Source organism: Amblyomma americanum, chromosome 3, assembly GCF_052857255.1.
Source record: "Amblyomma americanum isolate KBUSLIRL-KWMA chromosome 3, ASM5285725v1, whole genome shotgun sequence".
Classification (NCBI taxonomy): domain Eukaryota; kingdom Metazoa; phylum Arthropoda; class Arachnida; order Ixodida; family Ixodidae; genus Amblyomma; species Amblyomma americanum.
In genome coordinates, this window is record NC_135499.1 from 200344857 (window position 1) to 200369350 (window position 24494).

At 46.3% G+C, this 24494-nt stretch overlaps 1 protein-coding gene across 1 annotated transcript; it reads left to right on the plus strand.

Annotated features, from left to right (window-relative positions):
* The first annotated feature begins 264 nt into the window (after positions 1-264).
* LOC144125875 (motile sperm domain-containing protein 2-like) lies at positions 265-23983 on the plus strand. Its single transcript, XM_077659624.1, has 8 exons — positions 265-559; positions 10648-10794; positions 12172-12258; positions 12844-12998; positions 18057-18117; positions 20034-20072; positions 21395-21519; positions 22746-23983. The coding sequence occupies exons 1-8, from the start codon at positions 442-444 to the stop codon at positions 22803-22805; spliced, it is 792 nt and encodes a 263-aa protein (XP_077515750.1). The 5' UTR covers positions 265-441; the 3' UTR covers positions 22806-23983.
* The last annotated feature ends 511 nt before the right edge of the window (positions 23984-24494 follow it).

Consider the following 24494-nt stretch of genomic DNA (forward strand, 5'->3'; position numbering starts at 1 on the left):
GCCTTCCGTCGCGGAAGTCTGCTGGTCGGCGACGCTCGCCCCTCGCCCGCTTATTACGGCGCGTAGAGAAAGGAGGTTGCCAAGGTTGCCGCCGCCGCCTCCCTGAGTACAAAGGAAGGCTGGGGGAGCAAATAACAAGCAAGCCACGAACACCTCGGGCCGCAGCAAAAACCATCAACGTGGAAAAAAAACGAAGACAAGAAGGATTACGCACCGGCGCTGTGAGTCGCGTGTACGAAAGGGAAAGCCCGCCCCGCTACCGGAGCAGTCCGCCAAGTGTCACGCTGTGCAAGAGGCGCGCGCTGGTGCTGAGAACGGAATCGAGAGAGTCGCACTCAGACCGCGTGCAACGGTAGTGGCGTGTACTGACCACTTGTCTTTCCTGACCTGGTATCACTCTGCTCGTGGACATCGGCCAAGGAGGCGTCCTGTGCTAGCGACATGCCGTACATGCTGGAGAACGACGTTTTCGGCGAGGAGAAGAACTGGGAGCTGGTGACGCCCGAGCAGATCCGCGAGCTTCGCCAACACTTCCTCGACACCTGGAATGAAGAGGACGGTGAGTGATGGACACGGCTCTAACGTCGAGCGCATACACAGAGTCGCAGCTATAGAAACCGCGCTTGTGCAGTTGTCCTACTATAGAGATACGCTTGTGCAGCGCTCATGTACAACGTTTTTCATACGTAAGGACGCATGAACAGCTTCAAATTTATGCAAGTACTCCACTACTCAGCGGTACATCACACACGTAAATGCGAAGATAGGCAATGCACCCTTGCACACCGCGTGTGGTTGAATTCCGCTCTCAAAATGTAGTTCGCGGCAAAACTATTTACTAATTAATGTTGAGACCTCTCGTTTTAGGTAGAGACAGTTATCGCTACGCCGTTATGAACTGAACCTTCCAGGTTTCAAGATGCAAGGAGGCAGGAGTTCGACTCCAGTTTCGGGTGCATCCGCGCACTTCATGTACCGCCTGTGGCAAAAGCTGCGTATGTCGGGGAAACGACTCCGTTCATTTGTTCACGCCAACTCATGTGCGATTGCGGAATTCCCACTTGGGATATTATCCAGCAAAGCTACAGTGAGTGGCAGAGATCACTGCGTCACCGTACGGCCATGCGCTCAATACAGTCACGGCACACTTGGCCTGGAAACTGTTGCAGCGCACCGCAAACGCTATACACGAGTAGATGCGTCATCCATTCTCTTGTTGAGGGCGCACAGTAATGTACAGCGTGTGAGTCTGATTCTCGTTTCTGCTAAACGTCAGGTACACGTCTAACCTCCCGCATGTTTTGCCTGCAGAGATGGCGCCTTCCGATGAACAAGCATTTTCTTTTTTCGCATGTCACATAAAGTGAGCGTCCGACGTTGCGTCACACAACACGCGCTTTCCGCACTTAACCTTGCGCGCTGCCGGTCAAAAAGTCGCTGCTTTACGAAGATTCGCTGCAAACTTGTGTGTCTTGGGCAGTTTCGTGCTCAGTATAAGGCGTCACTTTTCGATAGCTTGTACGACATGATTTGACGATTAGCAACATTAAAAAAAAATTAGTATAGAGCTCGTGTGTCTGCTGTCCACTTGATGGTCGCGCCTGCTGTTTCGCAACGTTTTTAAAATCATGCGCTTAGAACATTAGGAACGTTTTCCTTGGAGAGGAACTTAATAGATTAGTTCGCTTTGTCGCAGGATGACGAATTGCGGGGCCGGAAGTTTTCGTTCGTATGCCTATTTTTAGCCTATTTTTTGCGTGTGCCTATTGACAGCCTCCCCACAGTGCGACAACGTGACTCGCAGCCTTAACCCCCCTCCTCCCCCCGCACCCACGCCTTTCGCCTCACAGCTTTCGTTCTTTTGACCTCCTCCTCCCCTCCATGCATACTTAAAGACGCTAGCTACTGCCCCCAGTCACTCCTGATGAAAGAGCCGAGCCGGATTCGAAACGTTTCGTTTGAAATTAAAGTTTTTGTTTGGAGATGTGCAGTGTTTATTATAAGTCTTCAGACCCAACCAGACCGGCAAATCTGTCAAAATGGTTGGTTTTCAGTGCCTATTTTTGCGTGCTGCGATTACATCTCCGAAAGGGGTAAAGCCCTAGAGTAAAGACGACTGAGCTGACAAGTTCTTTATTTTTGCACCCTCCCGGGTTACCATGGGATGATAATACAGCGCTTTGCATATTCATACCACAATCTCTACAGGCAGCATCACATTGTCAAATATTCCCATAGAGGAATTTATACCCCTGTCACATGGCCTCGGCCAAAGGTATTGAGTCGAGAGTCTTCGAGATTCTCAATCTCTCTCCAACCCGAAGGACCTCGTTCCGCTGCCACTCGGCAAACTCGACCGTCGTCGAGAGATCCCGTCATCTCGCACCAAGGTGCTGTGGCTCCACCGCCCCCGCCAATAATTTTCCAATCATGCTAGCAATCAACCAACAAGTTTAACTTGTGAAGGTTAAAAACAAAATGTTTATTCGTTACAGTAACTGAAATGAAATTCGCTGTCCTGGACAAGCTGTAGTATACACAATTCATGCAGTTTTCAGGAAGCTGATGTTGGTTGTTTTTGTATCGCTGGCCACCACTGCTCTGCTTTTATTCCCCAGCGCGTGACCGCGGGCGCTCCGCGTCTGAGAGTGCACTCAGCCGCCGCTCTAAGGCCTTCGAAATCTGGGCAGAGTTCCACGCTGCTCCGTTGACTCGATAGACTTACTGACTCGATATGACTCTCTCTCTCTCTCTCTCTCTCTCTCTCTCTCTATATATATATATATATATATATATATATATATATATATATATATATATATATATATATATATATATATATATATATATATATATATATATATATATATACGCCTCAGAGACACCATTGAGTGGTTGTTCCCATAGAGGTGGGAAGACACAAAGACAGCAGGAAAGTCTTTGAATAGGGACTTTGAAATACTCAAGAGCAGACTGAAGAATAAAGTTTGCGGAAAAACTTTCCCGTCGATTTCTGCCCGTACAAAAAAGAAAGAATTAAGGCCTGCTATGGCTGACACATATGACGCACACGTGGCCTTGTGGCATATGCGGCTGGACGATCGGCGTGCTGGCGTGGCGACAAGACCTGACTAAGCTTGAAAAACATGCAAAGCCTGGGTATCCTCCGCAGCACTTTCCGGCTGGGTAGACTGTCTTTAGTTTTTGAATTTGTGAGGCTTGCGTTGCTCGGGTAAGAAAATAAACATGGCTGCGGTTCCTCCAACGTTATTAAGTTGTCGTAATCAGGGTAAAATGACGCAGGTCTCATTTTTAACCTGCATACTCTACAGTATAATAGGCCTGACAAGTTGTATACGTGCGAGTAATTTTCGACAAGGAAGGCCGAGAGTAGCATTGCGTTGAAGGAAGCCTGGGGTCTGGTTTGTACGACTGGTGACACTTAATATTCGAGAGGAACACTTAATATACTCCAAACAACCACTTATAAGTGACGCATTTACGACTGGCTAATACTACACATCCTTGTTTGTGCTCGTCCTCCGACCCGCAGGGCAGGATACCGATGTAGGTTTAGTACTGCAGTTGTACGCTAGTCGTTGTATCCCTGCCTCAGAGAAGGAGAATTTGTATTAAAGTGGCATAAACCTTCAACTCATTTTTCTTTTGTTGCTGCGTAATGAATGTTGATAACACCTAACGCGGCCGCGAATGCAGTAATTTTCGTTCCTTTTTCTGCAGCGACTACAAATTGTCTAGAACGCGTTCTCCGTGAAAATTCTCGTTTAGCCCGAAAACAGGAATCGTTGTAGAGCTACGCGATCCCTGTGTCTGTGTTAATAGTTCACATGGGTAATAAATGAAATATGAGCGCAATAATTGATCGCGTAACGCGCAGTCTCCAGCAGCGTCGGACGTGAGGACCATGACACCAAGCTTTTCCGCTCGTGTTTCAAGCTTTTAACGCATCCACATAATGTGAAACACTAAGTGAACTACAGTAGCTTGGAAAACATTTATGGTTTTTGATAAGAAATCAAGTTATCTAGCCTCAATCCACTGTGATCCTTTCAAACTGTCGCATTAGAGTTCAATATGCAGAACACACAGAATTCTCCTAAAATTGCAAGATTTGTATTCTGAATTTAGAGCAGCCTTATTGTCTCGAAAATATGTTTTATGAGAAATAATCAGTATACTGCTATTAAAATAAGTTCTTAGTTACGGCACAGGTGCCATTGAATGGATCAAGATAAGAATTAATCTTTCGGGTTAGATTGTGGAATTAGGTAAGTACACAGGCTCGCAGGGCCATCTGACATTTCGGTATAATGTACTCCTGCAAAGGCAGTTACCTTGTTGGAGAGGATATAAATGAAGATTAAAATCTTCGGTCGTTACCCGGACGTCCTGCAGCTATAAATAGGTGTTCTTTTTCGTACACTCCGTCCTGAGATAATATCACCTCGTAATATAAGCAGCTCGGGCAGGTAACTCTAATTAAAAGACAACGCAACCCAAGCCCCTTCGTTATCACGTCCAACAGTGATGCGAATTTAATTATAGAGCTATTCTTTTTTATTGCTATGCTTTGCAACCTTACCCACGAGGTTCTTAGTGCCCCTGAACTTGTCCCCCATTTCAAAATAAGCAGTGATTTAAATGTTCATTCCGTATCATTCGTTTTTCTTTGAATTTTCTTTCTGTTACTGCCTTTTCAGTTTTATTCGATTTCCATTGTCTAAGCTCAGATGCCTCAATGTTTGTCCAATTTTTAGGTTAATCCCCCAAGGAATCGCCCATTCACCCCTGTTAGACCCAAGATGCAAGATGACCCATTTTGTCATCCGGTTATGATCATTAAGTCTTGCGCGTTGAGAGTCCGGATTTCCGGAAGCTTCTTGCAGATACGTTCACTTAGAAACTACGTAGTGTTATCATATTTTTCAAGAATACGATGGAGAAGCTTAATACGCGCTCGCAGGCTAGTTGTTTTAACATACTTGGAAAGAACAGTCTACATAAGCACACGCAGACAAGGTGAAAGAGGGCACACGCAACCACCTTCGCTGTGGTTGTGCCCCCCCCCCCCCCCCCCTCTTTCTGTTGTTTGTGTGTGCGCATGCGCGGTACTCTTTCCAAGTAAGGAAATATGAAGTGATTGCAAGTTAAGCATGTCGAGTGCGTCACTCCGAAAGCAATTATGGCTCGGAAATTCTTGCGCTGAAAAATAACGTGTGCAGCGGGTTGTGACGCGAAGCCACGATTTAAAACGTCATGACGCTGTGCTAATGATACGCGCTTACGTCTGTGCTTTGCTTAGCTAGGATGCAAACAGTAACTTATTTCCGTGGCCCTCCAAAGTTTTAATTTTCTTTCGAGAGAAAAGAGAAATCAACATCATCTTACATGAACTCTAATGTCCACACCTTTCGTAATCAGATAACATGTGGCAACCTCACGGTGTGAAATCCGCTTCAGCGACTGCGACTTTCGCGCATTGGAGGAAAAATAAATGGATCCAAATGTGTTCTTCTCGAATCGCTTTCGCTAGGAGCTGATTCGGGTGCGACAGTTCAGTTGTATTTTTGTTGTCCTGCCCGTCGGAACAGAGGAATGCACACATGTAGAGAGATTGGCAGAACCAGATATACGGATCAATTTCTTGACCCAATACGAGGCTCAAGTGGTTTGGAAGCCATACCAACAATCAATATATTCTAAGTTTCTCATTCAAATCCAGATATGAGCTATAAAGCGCTTTAAAAAAGTCACGCTAAAAGCCCATAACGTTGTTCCTACTTAAATCCCCACAGAAATTTTCAAACAATCTTTTGCCGCGGAGTGTTACGTATACATGAGGGAATAAAATAAGGCATGAAGTTGTCCACAGCACAACCTTCCTATGTTGTGTTGTCCTAAAACCAGAACTGAGGTTTTATTCCGTAAAATGCAGCATTCGTCCTGTCGTATGTGTGTCTTTTTCGTCCCCGTTTTTTCGTGCTGCTTCGTTTTCTCAAGCGCGTGGACCGAGGAAATCAGAGGATAAATTGTCCTTTTTTTATTATTTTTATCCGTTTTTGTACACAGAAATAATGTTACTTTGGACGCTCACTTTTGTGGACTCCCAAATCATCAGCACTATGAAGGCTAGCGAAAACAGCATGAGAAAGTGGGGTTGGTCATATGGCTCATGTAATGACCGCGTACTGTGTGTCGTTCCACATGCTTTCAGGAAACGCGACGGCTTGATGATTATGGGCTTCTCGTAGTACGCGGCAGCAGGAAGCACGTATATTACGTTTTCTAGGGAGCGGAGTCAAGTCCTGCAGCAAGCAGTGCCGACGAGTTTAATAATTCCGCCTTTTGCCGCCGTGGAAAGCAGCCTTTAGCGCTCATGGTCATGCAAACCGGCTGTATAACGCGCGGGAAAGGTGTACAGACTAGACGACGTGCACCATGAGCCAAGGCCGGTGAAAGCGCCCTTTAGAGAGCTAGCTTTCCTCGCTTAAGACTCGCGCATTAAATGTGACATTAAAGACAAGTGCACGTTATTTGATGGGCAGACGACTATAAGGCTCTTTTGTTGCACTCCGCCGCGCATTATTGTCTCCGGCGTACGCGAGGGTGGGCGCAAAGACGTTTCGGGTCAGGGAGAACCGAGCGACAACCGCCCATCTGCGCCGTTCTGGAATAGGGACAAGGTTGAGGAAACGTCGTCTCGCCGCTAGCTCAAACGTCAGTCAAACGCACAAGAAGGCGCGCAAGCAAATGTGAAGGGACGTTCTGCGTCACTAATATCGTGCAGCGTTACCCGAAGCTGCGGTTGGCGCCAACCAATGAGGCGCCGTGGGCGCAAGAAAGAATTGAGCAAATCGCATTTAAAAACACTTTATGATTAGCTGGCCGCCAATCGCAAAAACCACGACATAAACGCAAGAGGCCAATCAGAATCAGAATCTTGCTATCACAGTAAACCTTCCGTAATTCTGCGTGGTTTTAGGGACAAACACTTTTCGATTTGTCGGCAGCCACAATCTGACTGGCAGTCTGAGGAACAAATTCACCATCTCAAGAGGCCAATCGCAATTAATAATTTTGAGCTGGTTGCAAGAGGCTAGCCTCTCAGTTATGCTGCACGGATTTAGTACAGGACAGTGTGTGCCTACTTATTAGGCCTAGAGTCTGACAGGCACTTGGTCCGTGGCTACGCTCGATGAGCTCAAGCGGCACGCTCTCGAGATGGTGATTCATTCGGCTTCGCTCAAGTGGAGACCTTGGCCGAAGGCTGGGAGCTGGAGCGAAGAATGTTACTGGCGCCTTCCGAGAGCGCACAATGCTCGGAGCTGTGCGAGGCGTTTCTCTAAAGTGACCCACATACTGCGAGCTAGAAAAAAATAAGTTACATTCTTCCCGCGTGCTCGAGTCTTATTTCCGAAGTGCAAAATGACCTCAAGTTAAACTGGGTTGAACCTACGATGAAAGTGCTCCAAGGCCCGTCGCTGCTTGGTCGAGGCGTTTATTATAGGACATCTTGCGTGAAGGTCTCTTTCAAACTTCACAAACATTGGGAAGCTACTCAAAAATGAGCTGACAATTACATTGTTATCACCGGCTCCGCTTTATTCGATCGCCAGGTTACCTGAGCGTACCTGTTTGAAAAAAATTCGTGACCTTCCTAACAGCACCCAGCCAGCAAGTTACACTCGGCTAAGCACGCGGTGACCTGTTTTTCGGGGAGTCGAAAGCTTCGCATATGGTTCTGGTTCAAACGCGCAGGCGAAAGATATACCGTCAGTTGCCACTATTGTTATGCACCATCGTGGATAGCACATGATTGCGAAAATCAAGTGATTGAATCATCTTAAGTACGCAAGCGTTTGGGGTCACCTGACTGACGATAATTGCCAACATTCATGGAGTGAGCGAGAAAACGATTAGCTTCAATGGATGTAGGTTAGGCGCGGAAGAAATTGCCGCCAAGAAAGGTGCGGTATTGTTATATTACCGAGGCAATTCATGCCGATGCAGCCAGTCAGCATTTTTATATGTGTGTTGAAATGTGTGTTGAAATGTGTGTTTATATGTGTGTTTTATGTGTGTTGTACTAGCGGTACAAATAGGGCACGACTTAAGGCACGGAGTTTAACAATCAAGACTTTCACGTGTGTCAGCTGCTCTCAGCTGCTGTGTTGGTGGTCATTACAGAACAGTATTCATTGATGCCTGTTGAAGTCCACTGCGCAGGAAAATCGAAATAGATCTGTTATAGCTTGAGAGACCGTAAAGTAGACGATATATTTCGTAGACACAAAGGATGCGTGTTAGAAATTGTTACTCTCTACTTTTGCTGGAAATAAATTTTCGTTCTGCTGATATGTTTATTTACACAGAATAATTTTTGACGTGAAAATCAATATATGGGCTTATTGGGCAGTATTGTGTGTATGAAAAGAAACTGCCAGCAGCGACCGGCGGTCAGAGCGAGTAAATCTCCATACGCGGCGCTGCGATACCGAGATAACACCGAGGGCGAGACTGCCCGGGCCGTTCGCACTTTTGTGATGAAGGAGGGGGAGGGGGGGGGGGGGGGGCACTTTACCGGCTTCACATGTTGTCAGGTCACGTGTCAGAGAATGCTTTACTGACGTTGAAATGCGCAAGCGTAACGTTCCTGGCGATACAACTACAAAGGCATTCTTATGATGTCGTAGACCAACACTGGCTCGTATCATTTTTGCTAGTTCAGCGTTTTTAAAAGTTCTCTCTACGTCAAACTGATTGAGAATGTAGATATCGTTGCTGCGACAAGCATGCAAGGTGTGAACTTGCACGCACAGTCATACGTGGCAGGCGAACAACCAGTAAAGATCACCGGCGATACAATGCGTGCTAGCCAGCGGCCGACTTATTCCGACCTTCCCTGAGCTGCAGTAATGGGAATGGCCTGGCAATCTTGTCTTCGGTCCGATCGTGCGACAGGAGACGCTCGTGTCGACCTGTCTGCTTAGCGCCTGAGCCTGGCTTGGGACACTTACTTTTCGTACGCACTGTAGACGTCTCGTCTACTAACAAATCTCAGTCTTTCTATTGCGCTTCAAGACATCTAAGTACTGTTCTCTGGTTTATTAGCCCCTGCTATAGCTCCGACAGTAGTGAGACACGTGTCCGTAGTACGGATCAATAAGCTGTAGGGCTTTATCAACACGATCGAGCTGTTCCCTTATTCCTACGTCACCCAGGTTTTGGCATGCGACCAGGGTCGTCCAGCAAAAATCCGGCCGCTGCGATCGACGCAGAATCGATATCGAGTCCAGCTAGAAAGGGGCACGTGCCATCTCTCGAACCCCCCTCGACGGTGTTACCGCACAACCCTTTCCAGCAGTGCACCTTGCCTCTTGGATGCTGGCCGATCGAGAGGCTTGCGACCTCGCGTAGGCGGAAAACAAATTGCAATCCACGAACAAGGACAAAGCTCAAGTGCGCACCATTAGGCTTCCTATTGCGCGTTTAAAGCGACTATCCGATGCTCCCGACGGTTGTGTTGCGTCACATTCACGTGCTAGTTAACATAGACTTCCGAGAACGCTTCCTTGTAACGCAGAGAACTCGCATTCTGTCTTTTGGCTCAGAAATCAACGCAAACGTATAGCGCTAGCGTGTGACCGTGTATTCGACTCGAATGCAGTCGAACAGTTTACGGACCCTAATGAGGGACTCCAGTACTGTCCACGTGGTAAGGGCAAAGTGGGTGACGTTGGGGGTGTGCATTTTGTCATAAATCATCGAAGCAAAAAATCACAGCGCATGCTTGCATGAAGAACCGACGTTCTACATTCAGATCTTGTACGCCGTGGGCTCTACCTATAAAATGATACAGAGCTTGCATTTCCACGTAACTCGGATAACGAGCGAAATTCCAATGCACTGCGAAGCCGTTCTCCTCGCAAGAGACGTAACCAAACTTCGTGTACAGTTGACGTTCAGAATTTTTCAAACAGAACCTCGAGATCCGTGCCCGCAGTCTGTTTCATGGCACCATCAATGACCGTGTTCATAAATTTTATTGTGCGTTAAAGATCCCAGTAGGGCAGAAATTTGTCCACAGCCTCCACGTGTTGTGGCTGCACACGTAAACATAGATAACTAGATAATAATAATAATAATTGGTTTTTTGGGGAAAGGAAATGGCGCAGTATCTGTCTCATATATCGTTGGACACCTGAACCGCGCCGTAAGGGAAGGGATAAAGGAGGGAGTGAAAGAAGAAAGGAAGAGAGAGGTGCCGTAGTGGAGGGCTCCGGAATAATTTCGACCACCTGGGGATCTTTAACGTACACTCACATCGCACAGCACACGGGCGCCTTAGCGTTTTTCCTCCATAAAAACGCAGCCGCCGCGGTCGGGTTCGAACCCGGGAACTCCGGATCAGTTGTCGAGCGCCCTTACCACTGAGCCACCGCGGCGGGTCGATAACTAGATTCTAATCAACGGAAACACCTTTAGGAAAGCTCCCTGCAACCACTGTTCTTTTGTATTGCAGGCGTTTCATGACACAGTGTCATATAAAAGCTGCACTGGAGGTATAAATTTGTGCAATGCTGCAGCGGTTTGCGCGTCAAACACCGCGTCTTGCTCCTTGCGCAGACCTGTACTACGACGAAGACGTGAAGAAGATCCGAGAGAGCGATGACTTCTGCCGAAAGATCATCGCCCACGTGCGACTCGACATGGAGCTGGCCCACAAGGTCGCCGCGTACCATCTCCGTTGGAGGCGGTACGTCAAGATCCAAGGTACGTGCTGTCAGACACAGCGAGAAGGGAGCCATAGGACAAAGGAGGGGATCGCACAAAGTTGGGGACTCTTCCTTTTTAGTTCTTTCGCTGGCTTAATTACCTAAGCGCTCCATTTATTTAAATAAACGCAAATTCCAGCCTTAAATCACTTCCTACGCCTGTCTTAGGTATTCGCTGCGCACGCAGCAGCAGAGTAGGGCACGGATTACGCCAACATGTGTGGCAGGGGATCGAATGAACCCTTCAGAAAGGCGGCTGCCTTGTTGCAGCAAGTTTGCTTTTTATCCTTCCGTCTTTCCAGCACGTGTCGTAAGATTATGCCTAATGAGGGATAACCGTGAGGGAAGAAAGTGAAGGCCAGGAAATGCGAAACCCATACTGTTAAACACGAAGTAACCGAACGACCATATAAGTTTTCCTCGCTCTAATCTCGACTGGAAGAGAGTGATTTTTCTTCTATTTTTCGTCTGGGAGCTATAGAAATCTGCGAAGGTTGTTTTTGGCACTTATCTTTCCTTTTTCGTAAGTGTTCGCCCGCATTGTTATCGATCTCCTGCGCCAAGAAAGAGAGAGCGTGTGCTAGTTCTCAAGGCTGTGTCCGCAGGTGAGTTCACTGTGCTCAGCCAGGACCGCTCAAGGACAGTCTTTTGGGCTCGTGTCTAATCGGTGAGATCAGTTCTGCCACGCGGCGCGATGGTTGGTGAGCGAGATTTCGTAGTGCGATATTCCGCTGTAGGCGGAGGTACCTGACTGGGACTCCAAATGATGAAGCCCAGGAGCGCGACGTGAGTGGATACTTGAGGGAGCTGTTTTTCTTTCGGATAACTATATACTTCACTATATTTGTGACCCAGTGCTTGTTGTCAAAAGCGTTGTGAAAAGTTCTGCTACGAGCTTGTCCAGGAAGATGCGAATAAAGTTGTAGCGCTTCGTGCGCCTATGCTGAACGTATACACGGGATGCACGTTAATAAGCGCTTCATTTTATGTCTGTGGTGCAATTTCAGCGCTTTTTTGAGAAATGAGGGCCGCGAAGGCGGTGGCCAGCTAATATCGGTAGAAGCGCGCATGGCAGATCGAAAGGAGTTCGTATACCGTGATACACCCGTCTTATAGCTGGCTGCGCCTGCAGCTTGCATTAAGACGTACGCACAGAAGAATGGCGCCCAAGGATGTGCGCAGGCAGGCACGGTCACGTATAGACACGTACGTGTGAATGCCGGTATTCACACACGCATGAATCTGTTTGCACATAATAGATCTTGGCAAAAACACAAGACGCAATTATTATTTAAAACTGACAATAATGCAGAAAGAACACCACAAGCCACGCGGTGGCGCTGCGCAAAGTGAATAACAACTGATCATTTTGCAGATATAAAGGAAGAGACCATACCAAAGGAGTTTTTTGAGCAAAACGCAATATATCCCTATGGAAAGGACAAGCTGGGATGCCATGTATGTAAGTATAAACATAAATAATCACTACTATTTCACTTTTCAGCTTATTACTTACACGGGTTGTTATGCTTACTTGGCGGGGGACAGAATGTACTACGGCGTAAAGAGTTGCACAATTGTTCATATACTTTGAGGTCAAAATTGTTTGGTTAGCTAGGCCTAGCGATGAAATTAGCTGACCCTTTTCTACCTATTCTTAACCTTAATGTAGTGTTAGTTCTTATGTTGTAATAACAAATGAGGGCAAGCAAGAAACGTATGTGGCACGAACTGAGCGTTGTTTGCGCTCTGTAGCCCTCACTACACCGTGATAAACATCTAATGACACGTGCTTGTACCACCAACGTTTACTCGCATTATACAAAAATTGTTTGTTCGGTGGTGTTCCAAGGCCAGCAAACTGCGCCTGCTTGGACTAATCAGACGCGCGTCACGTATAAGACAGGATTTTGATCCGCGTCGACAGGCAAAAGAAGAACAACGAAAACATTTAACTAGACGGAACTTCAGTACGATGTGTAGAGCCACTTAGCGTAGCATGAGCATCGCCAAGACCTCATGCATGCCTTGCATTTCGCCTTGTCAGTGGTGCTCCGGTGCAAGAACTACACCAAGGGTCAAGCCGAAGCGGTCGAGGTGAAGCGGGTGTTCCTCTTCTTCCTGGAGAAGCTCTACAACGACTATGGCGCCAAGAAGGTCACCATGGTGTTCGACTGCAGCGGTGCCGGGCTAAGCAACATGGTACGGCACATTTTAATTATGTCGTGGATGAGATACAGGGGCTTCTGATGAAGGAACCCGGGCGTCGACAAACGCTGCGGCACTACCTAGCGAAAAAAAAGCATGCTTTCCTGAGTGCCAAGGAGTAGAGAAGACACGCTGTTAAGCGGGCACTTATCGTTGCCTTTAGCATATTGCTTTGGGAAAGACGAAGGGCGTCCGTTTTCGGACTCAGAGAGGGAGAAGAGAGGAAAGGTGGAAGAGTGTCCAGGCTTATATGCCCGAGTGGCTATCGCATAATGGGGGAAAAGGGAGAGAAAGGAAAAAGAGAAGGAAAATTGAGTTGTGCGAATGGAACATGGCCATAGTCATGTGCCTGCTGGGATCAACAAAAACAAAGAATGAGAGAGAGAGAGAGAGAGAGAGAGAGAGAGAGAGAGGGAGGGAGGGAGTGAGAGAGAGAGAGAGAATAAAAGAATTAAGTTTAAGCAGAAGAAGGTTGCACATGGCAAACTTTCCTCTCAGTATGTCGGGGAGAATACGAGGTACTCGTCTCGGGAACGCTACTGTTGCTTCGTAATCGCATCTCGGTTACGTGCAGCTCTAACAAAGGTACAGTTTTTTTTAGCTCAGCAACTCAAGTGGTTACAGTTTTCTCCTTCCAGGCGAACGAAGTGCGTAAAAACTTACGAGTACCTCAGATCTTCTGTCCAGGGCTATGTGTAGGTGTTCAATGGGAGAGAAACACGGAAACGCTTGCGTTCTAAAGTTCGGCGCACCGTCAGACATTTTGCCCGGAACAGTGTATGGCGGCTTTTGGGCGCAAATCCTGCATATAAGGTTTTTCTTGTCTCTTTTTCTCCCTATTTTGCCCCCACGTGCTACATGAAGCCCTTAATTCCACGCGCCGATGAGCGTGAACAATTAGCAGTGTTGCGATCAGCCATGGAGATCGCCAGCTTTGGCGCAGCCCACGGTGGAAATGTCAGGCTGTCGGGAACAGTGATCGCACCGACAACAATACGCCTACGCGCCCGAAGCCCGAAGAGAATGCATGGCGCTGCGAACTGCGACCGCTTCCTGCGCGAAGGATCGTTAGCTTGGCGCGGCATCTGCGCTTGGTACGTTTGGAAACTTTGGATGCGGCGATCAATCGGGGCTGGAATTGGTGCGGCATTGTGAACCGGAAAAACGGCCCGCGCGAAATTCCTCATTCGGCCGTAAAACTACTGCCCCCTCCCACTCAAATCCCTGCCTGCTGTTCCCTCCATGTCCCCTATTCGTGGGGAGAGGTAGGCTTCTTCTCCTGCTGTACTCCACCCAACACTACGGTGTTGGTCTACATCACCCACGTATTGGGCAAACACCATGACGCGCCGAACCTCGTTTTAAACCAGCCCACTTGAACCAGCTATCTGGAACTGGAACCCGTAAATTAATACTTTCTCTATCTTTCTCTCTCCATTGATCTGTGTGATCGTAACGGTTGTTGTATAATGCTATCGAGGCAGGCGCTCAACTGTTTCCCTGGGCTCGCTTTGATGACCTTTCCATTCGAAAGAATGACAAGAAAGATTAGCCACGCGATCTATACGTCGCGTAAAGAAGCTCTTTCGCGAATAATAGACAGTTTTAGTATAGCGTACGCAATAAAATAGCGTGTGTAGAATACGCATGCGCAGAACGCTAAAGGAAACTTAGCGTTTAGCGTACGCACGCATTTTTCAGGAAATGGCGTATCGTCCTTGCAGGGCTTGCGGAGGCAACATGGCGGCAGCCTGCTTGCCCGCTCATGTTCTAAAATACCTCATCATTGTGTTATTCGGCGCTCAACTGGCTGTAAATGGTCGCATTCGCTTCCGCTTCTTGTTATCTCACTCAGACGCAATGTTATATGTGATAAGTTGTCGGTAATTTTGAGATAGCAGTCTATTTTCAAGCCTGCAAGCCTAACAACAGACTGTTTACACTGTCGTCATGGCAACGGCTGTTAGTGTCATTTTTGTATGGCTTGAGGGCATGGCATGGAAGCTGGAGAAACCGTCTGCAAGTTCTGACCACCCTACCTCCGCCAAATAAATAGCAGACGGCAAAAAGCGCGCGCTTTGCCGTGGCTTAGTTTGGATCAAATCGGCCTCAGAGTTTTTTTTTTTTTTTTTCTGACGTGTGGTGGCGCTAGGTGCTTATCCAAACGTGGCTGAACCTGTGTGTTGTTTGTCCGCTGAGCGCCTGTTGCGGAATGGTCCGCAAACGCTCATCTAAAAGCGTCGTTCGTGCTTTGGATTTAGCGTGCGCAACAGTCTTGCGTGCTGCATACGCAAAGAACGCAAACGCTATGCTAAACCTGTCTAATACCGGAACGTGCTGGCTTTCAGGGTTGTGCAGGCCTTTCAGAGCGTTGACAGTGAGCTAGCTTGAGTGCGCTCGTGCAATCGTGTGGCGCCGTTTTTATGTCTTTGATCTGGTCGAGAATAATTCATAGCGAAAGGACAAGCACAGATTGTGAGGCGCTGTCATTATTTTTATGCGCTGATCGTAAAACACTACGGACGCCGAGTCGTCTGCATTTCATTGCAACGTCTGTCTCATTGCATAGCTTGGATGGAAATTTTGTACTTTAGCTTACTTTATGATTTTTTTTTCCTGCTACGTATAATGTCAGGTTTTCTGCGTTAATTCCCTAAACTTTTCGCCAAGCATTTCGAGGGGCAAAACTACCTGCTTATCAGAAAAAAACAGAAGTCGTACTCTACAGTTATGCATACATCTATCTTTTTTCCTAACTCGATTCGTTACATAAGCTTCGCAATTAGCTAAAGAAAGGAGAAAAAAAATGCGATCACTAAGGTTCTTCTTGTAAAAAGTATCGATCCCTCTTTGTTATCTTAATTTCTGATAGATGACCTCGAGTCAACATGGATATTGACTGCGGTCCCTAGCGGTGCTGGAAAGGCAATTACGCGGTGGCCCTTGAGTGGTTTTCTGATTGACACGATAACGTCTTGACGTCCACTTTGTTCAGGCGCGTATCTACGATCACGACCTTCGCCGACGTTCTTATCTCTGATAACGCGCAAGCTCGCATATTATAATATTCCACATACGTGCACAACAAACCTCGGACTGAGCCCGGAAGGCTCTGAGCGGCTTAATATTCATTTTTCTCGAGTTTTTGTTTAATCACGGATGACTTCCTGTGCGTGCCAATAGCTCAACATTCTGACCTTCTGGTGCCATGCGCAGGCCCGCTCCTTAAGCTCTCTGGGTGAAACGGAGGCAATCGAGGGCTCCGAAACTACCTTCTCAGATATGAACTATGCCTTGATAACGGTATATCGCGCTCAGCATTGCACCACTGTTCCGTCACTTCCTGTCCCCAGTGCTGCGGCGTTGCTATGGCGCCTACTTTTCAAGCAGCACGCTCTTTTCTTTGTTGTGCCGGTCTCCACTGCTCTCAAGACGGTATTGTGGACGTCGGGGCGTTGCATGGAGAGCAGGGATGCCTAACTAGCAGGCAGACTATGGGTCTTTGTGGCCACAGAAAGAACGTCCCCACCTGTGTGATTTTGGTAACTGCGTCTTAAGGAGCCCCTCACCGGTGACTGCCGAGCTTTCCATCAATCCTTAAATAAAGCGAAACAAAATGAAGAAAGAAAAGTAAACTCTGCTGCGTGCTTTGTATGATATAAAGCTTAAAAGTAAAAATAAAATCTACAGTAGTCGTTTAAAATTATGACTCAGTGGTCGGTGGAGATCTGAGTCTGTCGAAGCGCAGGCTCAAAGCTCAAAGAGCACTGTTAGCAATTAGCAACGAAACACTGCCGCACGAGGCGCAGCATGGCAGTTTTCGCGCGAAAAGCTTAGCAGACTTTCAAGGGCCGCTTTCAACTTTCCCCTGATTGTCGGGCATGAAGGCTGAACCGTAATCATCGCACATCACAGTAGTGGGTCCATGCACGCAAAGGCAGCCGTCGGACGACCTTAGCGAAGGACAGCTATCGCCAAGGCTTCGGAGATCTCGCGTGACTCGGCATCAATTACTTCGTGTGACAGGTGAAGGCCAAGAGAGCTTAAATGCACGCTTCAGGACTGCTCGAAGCTAGAAAAGAAAGCGGTAAGCGTGGATATTTTTTACAGAATGCCGTGCCTCTGACTTTACTCGTCTACACACGTACTCACGAACCTGGTTTGATGCATTCCATTAGAGGAGAGCTTGCTGAAGCCAAAGCCAGAGCTGCCTTCAGGAAATACTGTTACCGCCAGCCTAGACTAGGAGTGACAATGACTGCGGCCGTGTCATGCAGCCGGGTCCATTTCAGTTTCAGTTTCAGTTTCAGTTTCAGTTTATTTCCCACAACAAGTACAGGGCGTGTACGATGTGTGGGGAGGGTGACGGGATAAAAGCTGCGTCAAGGGCAGCTTGACTGGCCCCGTCTCCCGTCTCACGAAAAGCAAGGAAACGATTGAAATATTTGTGCTCAACATGAAAAGGCGGGCATGGAAAGAGACGTGCACATAGCTTCGTTAGGAACACCTGTTCACTTTGTTTTGCTTTACCATTGAAGGATTCTAAATTCGACATTATATTATATTATATTATATTATATTATATTATATTATATTATATTATATTATATTATTATATATTATATTATATTATATTATAGGCCCCAGGGTTGTCCCTCGGCACCTGAAATAAATGTTCACTTATTTATTTATTTATTTATTTATTCATTTATTTATTGATTGATACTATGGCGTAATCGCAATTATAACCAAGGAGAGCTGTCACAAGACAGTGCTTTAGAAAAAGGGCCAAAGGCGTCCATTTTTATTTTTTTTATGTGATCGTACGAATTGCTGTATTAGTGCTTATAGAACATTCAAGCGGCGTAAAAGAGCATTAGTGCTTTCAAGTTTTATTAAAGAGACTGACAATTCGAAGCCATTTTTTTATCCAGCGTGGCGCCCATTATCAGCATTAAACACTAATTACGATAATTAACAGCTTGTATCTCAATCTTCGTGCACTTATTCGTCTTATCTACTGATTAATTTGCAATTTTTTTTTCTCCGCAGGATATAGACTTCACCAAATTCATCTTCAACGTGTTCCTGAAGAGGTATCCGCTTGGGCTTGGTAAGTCATCTGCAGACTTAATTGCGAACCTATCCGTTACCGTTAATTTAAAGCTGTGCCTGTTCTATCCTGCCACGGAACCATTGACGTCATGCTGTCTGTGTGCTATCAGAATTCTGTAAGATTCCTGGAGGCCTTGTGTTTGCTGACGGCTGGCTTCGCACTACAGGAACAGGTAGAAACGGGCGCATATTGCGACAAAGCTGTTTTGCTGGGTAACGTAAGCAAAAGTTGTCACATTCTTTCAATATTAAGGCGCCGAAATGAAAATGCCAGAGGCTGCCAAAGGAAAGTCAACTAAATAAGAGCAATGTGATTGAGAGTCAGAACAGCGCAGTCATTGACGAGATAATTAACATATAGCGGGAAAATATAAATTTCACTTGATAGCGTCGCTAGAGTGCAATACATTCGAAACCTCGCCTTAATGGAGTGCAGTTCCTGTATGTACAGATTTAGCGGGCCTTTTTTCTTCTTAATTAAATAATTGCCTGATATTGCGCTCTGTGAACTCGCATTCATACAAATGCACGACGCTCCATGGTATTCATTTCATGTCCGTGTACAAAACTACCGAATCTGCTGAGGCCGGTGCATCGATGAAGGCGACGGGAAAATTCAGGGGGCACTTTGTTGACTTAAAGTGCGGTGAGGCGAAAGCTTTTAGCGAGGTGTTGCTGCTTGTGTCACTGATGTGTGGTTAAAATGTTAGTTAAGTACACGATTGTTTGCGAATCTTAAATGCTGAAGACACTGGAGGGCATTTGGGAGGCATCCATCTGATTCTACGCCTTTCTGAAAACACTCTTCAGCGTCCTAGACAAGGAGAACTACATATGGGTTGGCAGGAAGTAGCGTAGTCGTTAGCACGCTCAACTGCGGGACGGAAGGAGTGTGGTTCGAATCATATCGTGCACAGAGATTTTTTCTTCTTATCGAGTTGAAGAGTGTCAAGGATGGACGGACAGACGGATGGACGCCGCGAGTATGAGCCATTAAAGGCTATCGCCTTAATATTGATCTGATGTTCCGGCGATTCTCAATGGAGGCCTTTTCGAGAGACATAAAATGCCCACGTTGTAAACTTACCGCGTAAAAATAACGCTCCAATGCACTCCTATTTGTCTGTGCACTAGATCTGGCCTAGTTTTCTTTTTGTCTTTATACGCTTGAAAACAGTCTGTATTGAAAGAATATTTATCTCTTAATGCACCGAGTCAGTAATGTCCTAATTAGTTCGCCAAAATTTCTTTGGTTTGTTTGTTTAGCCCAATATGTAAGCTTTGTATTTATTCAAATACAGTTCCATAGATCGTCGCAACATCCACTTGCTTTCGACCGTATACATGTGCATTTTTCTGTACACGCCATCGTATGTAACGCTTATACCCCCCGACTAAAATCACCGCATTGTGAGTTCAGTGTTTATGAAACAAAAAAAAATAAATACATGGCCCCATGGGCAGCCTTTCAAGCCCATTTACATCCGTTACTTCGCTTTGCTGGGTTTTTTTATGCTTTTTGAACGGCTGTACATCGTGATGGAATGATTCGTTTTACCTCTCGAATTCACTCGCATACGCGCTGCAGCATGCTCTTACATGCACTAAATGTACTACGGGCCATTTCTGCGAGAAATGATGGCTTTTAAACCACATGAATGGAGGAAAAAAAACCCCAAGAACTCGCGGCAAAATGCGTCTGTGCTTCGTGCAACCAGTTGCTGGCTTATTACAGATGCCCCACAGTGGTCATTATCTTCCGCCTGGTCTCTCGGTCTATAGCCACGCGCAGCTGCGGAAAGAAAACCTTTCATCATTCGAGCACGTTTTCTTGTCAAGGTCGAAGGAAAAGCCGCATGCAAGCGTACTCTCAATAATACATCACTGTACTTTCTTTTTTTGTGTGTTTCGTAGGCTACGTGCTTGTCTACGACATGCCCTGGTTGTTCAACGGTGAGTTATTTTTATACTTTTTTTGTCGATTCAACCGGATATTGCTGAACTTCTCATTCAGACAAGGTTTGTCGCTAAAGCCGAATTATTCGCGCCGGACCAGGAGAAGTTAAAAAAGTACTAGAGAGGAAACGTGTTCGCTGACGAAGACTCACAGAAAGGACGAGAATTTAAAGACACAAATGCTTTCCTTTTAGAGTATAATTAAATATTGGGTGGCACGGCATAGGACATATTATATTCGGCAAAGTATGAAATACCTAATACCTTGTCTCTGAAATAAAAATAGAGAAATTAATGATGCCATGGAAACTTCCTTTAGAAGATTGTTTAAGAGGTATTTAGTTAAATATTTAGTTTAGCAATGTACCTTCGTTTGACATGTCTTGATGTATCTCTGTTTTATATTATGTCCTCTTATCTGATTATGCCTTAGAAATTTGTGGTATAAGGGATCCATTTTTTGTTATAGATCTATATTTATTGTCCTATTTGATATATTACGCCTTCTATATTTTAATGTTCTGCTATTAGTGCTGTATTTTAGTTGTTGGACTGTAGTTCCCTACGTTTTAAGCGTATGTTTTTTGTTTTATAATAAAAATATGGCACCTCGAACTTAGTTCAGGATTTAGGAATCTAGTCAGGTACTGTGTACGATTTCTCCCTGAACCTTTCGTTTTTTTTTTTTACATGAAAAAAGTAATAATAAATAAAATATTATGAAATACTGGGTTGTATAGAGCTTTCCTTACCAAGTAGATAATGCATTGCCATGTGGTCTACATATGGTGTGCAGTTAGCCCAAGCGCGTTGCTGTGTTGCATAACGCCACTGGCGTATACTAGGCGCACATAAGTTAGAGGCGAAGTGCCGAGGTAAAGAACAACGCTTTTGCTACATTTGCATGAAATTCTGTGAAATCGAATGCCCGAAGCCGTTTAAAAGCCGCTCAGAAGCTGCTTATTCAGGGCGTTAAGCCTTAAAGAACTGCATCAGTAGTACATATAACGAGAGCAAAAAAAGAATAATAACGTAAACGTTCAAGTCGACGTTCACGAACTAAGCACCAAACACTAGCCCATTAGGCTTAAAATACGAGCTTCAAAACAAAACCCAGTCACGTTGGCAAAAGTTACGAGGCAGCCGATGTCCAAGAGAGCGGTTAGAGTCAAGAGAAAATTTTTCATTGCGACACAGCGGAATGTTGGCATGTATGGCAAAATTGAACACCGGCTTCCGTCCCGACGTAGCCAAGACACGTGGCAGTACAATAAACCGATGTTTCTAGAAGACAACCTATTTCGGTCTCTCCTCCGCAGCCGCCTGGAAAATCATCAAGGGCTGGATGATGGCGGAGGCCGCGGCGCGAGTAAAAATGGTCGGCAAAGAGGAGATCAAGGAGTACATCGACCCGAAGGAGATGCCCGTGCACATGGGTGGAACGGTGAGTGCTGCCGCAGACAGCGGTGTTATTTCTCCTCGTTCGCGTTGTAACAAGCGATACGCGCGCACCGCGGACAGCAATATGTCTTTTTTTCCTTCCCCGTAATATTCCCAGCACTCATAAGTTCGCCATTTCGTCGCTACTCTATATCGATATAGTGGCGTTACACGAGGAGTAGGAAAAGTTGTAGCTGTATCGTTTTCCCGTTAAGAGCAGCCTTCTTGTTTTGTAAGATCTTTCACTGCTTCCTCGTGGAAGCGCCGGTTGCACTCAGGCCAGGAACCCGCGCTCTTCGTTTGTTCTTGCTCTTTATTCGCTTGTGAATTAGATCAAAGGGTAGCCAAGATAGATAAAGAGGAGGAGGGAAAGGCAGGGATGTTAACCAGAAAGGGGTTCCATTCTGGTAGCACTCACCAAAGAACGAAGCTAGCACATTGCAACAACGTGACCGTGACCTGCAAGTGCAAATATTTTTGCGGAAATGATGAATTTCAGCCGCACTACGGCGTTCGTAGACTCCTGCATTTCGATAGAACGCGTGAAATCAACAGCGTACGCTAAACGCTTCGGGACACGCTGCCGGCTACGAGATGTGGGAAGAGTGAGCCGGTCGTGTTCACGTCAGTAGAGCCATCTGTTGGAGGTCGCTGAATGTAGGCTGGTGTTTTAATTCTCCTGGGACAACGCAGGAGAAAAAAAGACCCAGCCAACCTGATGGGCGTTTTTTTTTACTGATTTTGTTTGCTCCTTCTGTAGTAAGTGAAAGCTGCTGAACATCTTGCTGGAGAACACTTAAAACATATGCGCATAACGTTGTGAACAATGAGACTCTTCAATATATTCCATTCTCCGAAACGATTGCCAAGGGATTAGCTTTCGCGAGTTCGCTTTAAAAGGAACGCGTATTAATGCATGGGCTAACGGAAAAGTACGATGGAAATCCTAATATTTGCGATCTGAATTGGAAAGAACGTACGAAACTCCGAATCACCCGAACCCAGATGACACGGCCGCGCAGTTCGCTCTCGTGCAAACAGACCTTTCTGTGCTGTGAGGGGGCGAGGTAAGCTGTTTTGGAAGCGCGGCTGAAATTTCTTGTACTTGCTATTCAAACAAGGCAGACCTCGCGTAGATATTTTTGGTAATTCGCCCCTCGCTTATGTTGTCGGCAGCGAAAAGGTTCGCTTATGCGCACGGAAAGCAACGTTCTCTGTTTCTTTGTGCAGGACACTTATGAATACAGCTACGTCCCTGGAAAGCCTCTCGGGGAGCGAGTCTCCTGCTGAAACAGGCCAGAGAGTGATTCCCCTGCTGCTTCGGGGAAGCCGCCCACGAGGCAACTCAGAGAGGCCCGCAAAGAGGAACACGTCGGCCATTGAAAGCTCGCTTTCCTGTCGCTTTTATCGCGGGGTTCGGTTTTGAGATTTTTGCGAGGTAATCAGGTGTGCCTCAATGCATGGCAGTTTTCTGTCTTGTAAAGGAAAAAGATAGCATGTTGATGCGTTCAAGACAGCAGTAACGGAAACCTGCTGCACACAAGTGCATGACAACGAGACAGATAGCTGCAGTGATTCGGTTGCCTAATTCGTCTAAAATTTGCCCCCTTCCAGCAATTACCTATGTTTGAAGCACTGTAAAAGGCTTGCAGACCACAAAACAAGAGCTGATCCTCCCTGAGTGGGTATGTGTTGGTCCTTAGGGGATCTATTCGTGTACTGTTAGTGTCTTCTTGCACGACAGGTTATATTATCTCTAAATTAATGTTCGTATTTTACGTGAGTTGTCCGCAATGCACCTCAACACTGTAATCAGGAGAGAAGAAAACGACATATACTTACCGGCGTGCCTTAAACATTTCTGACCTCCTTTCATAAATAGAATCTCATGAGCCCGTTAAAAAGGTATGCGAAGTATGGCACCTACAAAGGGCCTTTCATTTACTTACTTTCTCATCCGCTTACTCTTCGTGAAAAATCGTGCTATGAAGCGCCAGACGAGCGACTCTGAACGCTGTGATACCGTACATGAACTGCCACTGCATGAAATTTGACAAGCTACTGTCCCCCACGACAGCCGAGCGCAGTTCACGCCCACTGACGACTTTCTGGTCGTGAAGGAAGTGAGACCATTATTTCTGCGTAAATTTAGCGAAGAGAAAAACACCTTCGCAGTGCAGGCTTAAAAAGGGGTAGAGGTAGGTAGCATTCATTCACGACAATGTGGCACAAGAATGATTAATGCACTACTGCAAAAACCGACAATTTCACTTTAATACGGAATTTTTCTTTGCACATTCATTGGTCGAGAGGGCGCAGTTGTGATGTGGCCAGACATTGGAACATTGTGCACTATAAACTCTTCGTACCGAGGGAAGCGCCATTTCAGTTCACATGCGCTGGACTCATTGTGAATTTGTACAAAGTTATTGTTTATTTGAGAAAAATAAAAGTCATTATAACGTAGATCCTTGGGTGCAGTCGTGTAGATTGTGTTTTTCTTCGTTGTCGTGAATAAAAGACAGCCGTGAAGAATCGGAGGCGAACTCCCTCACCTCAAGGTCCTTTCCCGGGTGAAGAAGTGATGGTGCTGGCTGTCCAGCACCCCAGCGCTTGGCCTCATTAATGCACCCACTTCCAGGCTCACTTGCATGGCACGATCTCGGCACAATGTCAAGAGCGCCCTCACCCTCGTGTACAGCCGCAGTAAAAAGTTTATGGAACATGAGTCTGGCTTTTTTTTTTTGCTTCCAGGGCAGATCGCTTGAGATTAAATGGTGGACTGTGTAGTTAGTTCGCAAACTCAAAATTAGGCACCATACATCTGCTCCAGGCTGTGTGCAAATACGACGAACCAACACATAAAATTTCTATAAACTTTGGCTTCCCTCCGCCGCTTGGACTGACATCTCCTGACTGGTGCCAAGATATTGGGAACGTTTTTTCAGACCATCGTCTGCTAGGAAAGGTGTCAAGGTA

Excerpts from the sequence above, each read along its gene's own strand:
- LOC144125875 (XM_077659624.1), top strand. The coding sequence starts at position 442 with ATGCCGTACATGCTGGAGAACGACGTTTTCGGCGAGGAGAAGAACTGG. Across the intron at positions 18,118-20,033 it reads GAGGTATCCGCTTGGGCTTG|GCTACGTGCTTGTCTACGAC; the intron begins GTAAGTCATCTG and ends TGTGTTTCGTAG. Across the intron at positions 20,073-21,394 it reads CATGCCCTGGTTGTTCAACG|CCGCCTGGAAAATCATCAAG; the intron begins GTGAGTTATTTT and ends TCTCCTCCGCAG.